The sequence below is a fragment of the Aplidium turbinatum genome, chromosome 6 (assembly GCF_918807975.1).
Source record: "Aplidium turbinatum chromosome 6, kaAplTurb1.1, whole genome shotgun sequence".
Taxonomy (NCBI): Eukaryota; Metazoa; Chordata; class Ascidiacea; order Aplousobranchia; family Polyclinidae; genus Aplidium; species Aplidium turbinatum.
The window spans coordinates 7,745,484-7,750,113 of record NC_137477.1 but is presented as its reverse complement, the minus strand read 5'-3'; the positions used below and the strand labels follow the sequence as shown (position 1 = coordinate 7,750,113).

General features: G+C 34.8%; 1 protein-coding gene across 1 annotated transcript; it reads right to left on the bottom strand.

The window, feature by feature from the left end:
- Positions 1–1,300: 1,300 nt before the first annotated feature.
- LOC145771627 (uncharacterized) lies at positions 1,301–4,381 on the bottom strand. The gene has a single exon (XM_082583346.1). The coding sequence runs from the start codon at positions 4,351–4,353 to the stop codon at positions 3,169–3,171; it is 1,185 nt and encodes a 394-aa protein (XP_082439472.1). The 5' UTR covers positions 4,354–4,381; the 3' UTR covers positions 1,301–3,168.
- Between the last annotated feature and the right edge of the window lie 249 nt (positions 4,382–4,630).

Here is a 4,630-nt window from a genome sequence, read left to right as displayed (position 1 = left end):
TCATGTAGTGTGGAAGTAATTTTTGAACCAAACGATCCCATTAAATGTCTGGGTACAAAAGTACTTTCAACAACGCTAGGCGTATCTTCATTCGTCACAGTTTTTGATGGAACAAAAGGTTTCTCTTGTCGATGATCCATGTCAGAATGTGTTTCATTTTTATGCCTTTTCAGATGGGATGCCAAGATGCTTCGGCGAGTAAAACACTTGAAGCAAAACCTGCATTGGAAAATCTTCTCTTCAGTGACAGGTCCCATGTGCAAACAACCATTTCCAATGACATACTTACTGCACAAAAAACACCATCGTCTGCTTTTCGTTTTCGTTCTTATTAACTTTTTTAAAGATGCTGATTTTTCTGCATAGGATGGGATACCAAAATATGATCTTGTTCTGTTGACATTTTTATTTATTTCACTCCTAGTCATTGTATTACTTGCTAAAACTGAGTGACGATTTTGATTAGCAGTTGAACCAGAGTTTGATTGACAGGCTCCTGTTGTTTTATCAATAATCGCATGAATGTTACTCTCATGATACTTTAGTGCACTTTTTCTTGTGAAATATTTCAAACAAATGCTACATTTAAAAGGGCGTTCACCAGTGTGAGTTCTTATGTGCCGATCGAACCCACTTGTATGAAGGTATTTTGCACAAAGATGACACCATCTTTTAGTGCCTACACTAGTTTTTATCAATTTTGGTGGAAATTGCGAGTTATCCACCAACTTCTGTTGGAGGTCACCAAGTGAATTTGAAATTGAGTTGCTGAAACTGAGTGACTTTTTGTATTTGAGAAACTCATCAAAGTCATTGTTTAAGGAAACCAGTTTATCTTCTATTGGATTTGATTCAACTTCATTACCTGGTGCATTATGGGATCTTTGAATCTCAGGAGCAAAACTTTCTTTTGACTGATTAACTTCGACAATGATCTTTTCTTCTGGACACCTATTCAAGTCATCAGCTACAAAGATGGTTTCTTGATCAGGCATTTCAATATTTTGTTGTTCAAAAAGACTACCACTGTCCCTAATACCATTCTCTTCTTCATGAATAAGAGATTTCTCTTCCCAATTTACAACATCGGCTTTACCTGATAGATGGGAGTTAAGATTTAATCCAAGATTTCTTATCTCAACTTTTAAGTCATTTCGAATTCCTTGAAGCTCTTGCAAAATCAATTTTCCAAGAAGTTCATACTGATGGTGAGAGAGAATTGAAAATGACAGCTGCTGATCGGTCATTCCTTATGTTAGTGTTACAAGTAAAACTGCGGCTTAACACAAAGATCTGAAACAAAAAGATACAAATAAAAAACGTAATAGCAATGTTTATATGACTTTAACAATAAAGCTTTGCAAACAAAGACGCCTAAGTTTATGACATCAACAATTTAAATTTGATATTTAAGGCAATGTAAAAACAAATAGTAAAAACCACCGCCCCGATAGCTCAATTGGTTAGCGCGTGACTTCTGGAACAAAGAAACTTCAAGATCAATAGCGGCGCTGGTTCGACTCTCGGGATGTGCGCTTGAGCAACGCACGATAAGGACTGCTCTCCATTCAGTGGCATCTAATGGATGGAATAATTTCCCAGCAATAAGACTTCAACAACCGGAAACTTCACTCTGTCAATCTCAGCGACCGGGCTTGCGTCACTGATTCAAAGCCTCTACAAGTATGCGAAACTGCCAGGATTAAGCTCTTCAAGAAGCTTTCCCAGACCGAGAATAAAGATTCAATCAATCAATCAACCTTAAACACAAATAGACTATATATCAGAACATAAATATGGTTTTCGCTCACGCAAACAAAAATTTGTAGGATACTTTTGAACCATGATCTAAATCTAAGTTAGTTTGCCAACAGTCAGAGTCTATCATGGAAAACCATGAACATTGATCAATCGTACAGAAATTAGAAATAATAGATATATTGAATGGCATCACAATTACATAAAAGGAGCAAATATATACATCACAATGCTAAATAAATGAGCATCTACAAACCACTAGAATGCAGTTGACGCAAAAAGATAAGTCACAACAACCTTTGCAATTTATATATACTACATATGATACAGTATTACGGTACAGTAGATTTTGTGGGCATGCTAACTACAGATGGCAGTCAGTACTGTTAAGCAAGATGACTTTACATGAAATATATGGTTGCATTCTATAAAGGGTGCAATGATATGGCCCAGCGAATGTACTGCTGTAGTTTCAACAGATACAATCTATTTCGTCCCCTGAACACTTCGTCCCCCAACATCAGGGGAAGAAATAGGTTGAATCCTCAGGGTTAGAAATATAAACATTTATATATATCCCTAACCCTGACCTTAACCCTAACCAATAGGTTGAATCCTTATTAAGGGTTAGGGTTCAATAAGGATGCAACCTATTTCGTCCCCTGAAAAGATCAAAAGAATTTTTAAAATGTTTGCGGCAACTCCGATCAGCGACTTTGGCTCTGTTGTATTTTTTTCTCAATCTTTTTAGGGGACAAAATCGGGGGACGAATTAGGTTGCACCCGTTTCAACTTCTCCACTCAGCATGTAAACTATACATTGGGTTGATGTAGCTGCTGAAGGAAAGGCAGTAAATACATTGGATGTTTACCAGCAGCCAGCACCCTTCGACTATGGCAAGAGAACTTTATTTTCTTATGTTGATGGTAGGTAACTGAGTTAGGGCCCCGAGACCACTTCTTCTTGGGTAGGCTACATAATTATAGACATATTGTTAACAACAATGAAGCATGAACAAATAACAATTTTTCACCATGTAAAATAGATAAAAGCAATGAAATTCATATAAACTCAATGTAATTTCTGTGATATGTCAAACTGGAAAGATAGCTTTGATGATAAAAAAAAAACAATTGTACCATCTGAGCTTAGCACTCTTTTTTACATCTTCAACATAACACTTTAAGAAATTTAAAAATACTTTTATACAATTATTGATTTCATAAAAGATAGCACTGCAATCAAGGAGATTGAATAACTAAGATTATAGTACATCATTTGTGAATCAAAGACTTGTGTTAGGAATAACATGACACAGTTTCATTTTAAGGATTAAACTGGTACAAACAAACTAGGAATTGTAGAGCAAGGCAACTAACATTTCTTTTTTCCTAGTTGTTTCCTTCCTTCTAAATTAACTTTTGTGATTCTGTAGATGCAATTATTAAAGCATGGTCTATATTAGAGACAGTGTCTATGCCATCATTCACCTTGTCAGTATCAGTGTATACTTGATTAAAACAAGTCCGAGTAAAATTAGCTTCATCTATACTGCTCATAGAATCAACCTCAATAGCTTGTTTTGTTTCAGATGAGTCTATTGCATTACTGAATTCAGTGTCATCTGTTTCAGAAAAATGTGTTTTCACATGTCTATTCATCGTACTTAACTTTGCAAATACTTTCAAGCAAATTGAACATCTAAATGGCCCTTCATTGGCATGAGTTTTTACATGTCTTTTCATGTCACTTTTTTTTACAAAGCCTTTTTCACATATTTCACACTGGTAAGGTTTTTCTCCTGTATGTGTACGGATATGGACTTTCAAATCACCTGACCTTGAAAAAGCTTTTTTGCAAAATTCACATGGATAAGGTCTTTCACCAGTATGCGTTCGCATGTGTACTTTTAGGTGTTCTTGACGAATAAATGATTTATCACAAGTTGGACAACTATAAGTCCTCTCACCAGTGTGGGAGCGCATATGTCTTTTTACATCCCTTTGGTTGACATAACGTTTGCCACACAGTTGACATTTGTAAAGATTTTGATCTACTAAAGTTTCCATAAATAAATTTTTTGCTTGTAATTTACTGCTATGTTTCTTAATAAGTTTACTAATCACAGGACGTCTTGTAATATTTACTCCAGTATCTTCTTTAACTGAAGAACTGATGGTGCATGTCGAAGAGCTTTTTATGGCAAATTGACTTTCACTTGAATCATCACAATCAAAATCAGACAAAAGTCGCTTTTCCATCAGAGAATTACTTTGGTCATTGTGCCCATCTGCAGTGCTATTGTAAACTAATATTGGAAAAGTATTTTCTGGGTGGTGTTTTGACAGAAGTTCATTCTGAAATTCACCTATCTTTTCACTTTCCAACCTTTCTTTTAAAATTAATTTTTCTCTCCAGGCTTTCAATTCTTTTGCTCGGTCATTAGGAATTTGTGAATCTGAAGGAATACCAGATTTTAATGCAACATTAACTGGTTCGTTTTGCATTTTCTTCAGTTTTTTACATTCAATTCTTCCTTGTGGCTGAAAAAACAGTTCAATTCTCTCTGCAATTAACCTTATTTCTTGCTTCATATCTTTTCTAATAAAACGAAGCTCTTCCAAAATTAAATTCCCAATGTCATTTGCATCAATACCGGTAACTGAATTGCCTCTTTTCATTGTTGAAATGCCAAATTGTATATTTTCTTTTTCCATAGCAACAATCAAACTAGGATTATTTATTTAGCCTTAAGTCAAAAAAAATATCAAATCAAAACTACTATTTAAATTTTAAAAGAAGTTAAAAGTTTATATAATATAATAAAATGCTAAACATTGTACGGTACCGTATTAAGATAGCAAGCATGCT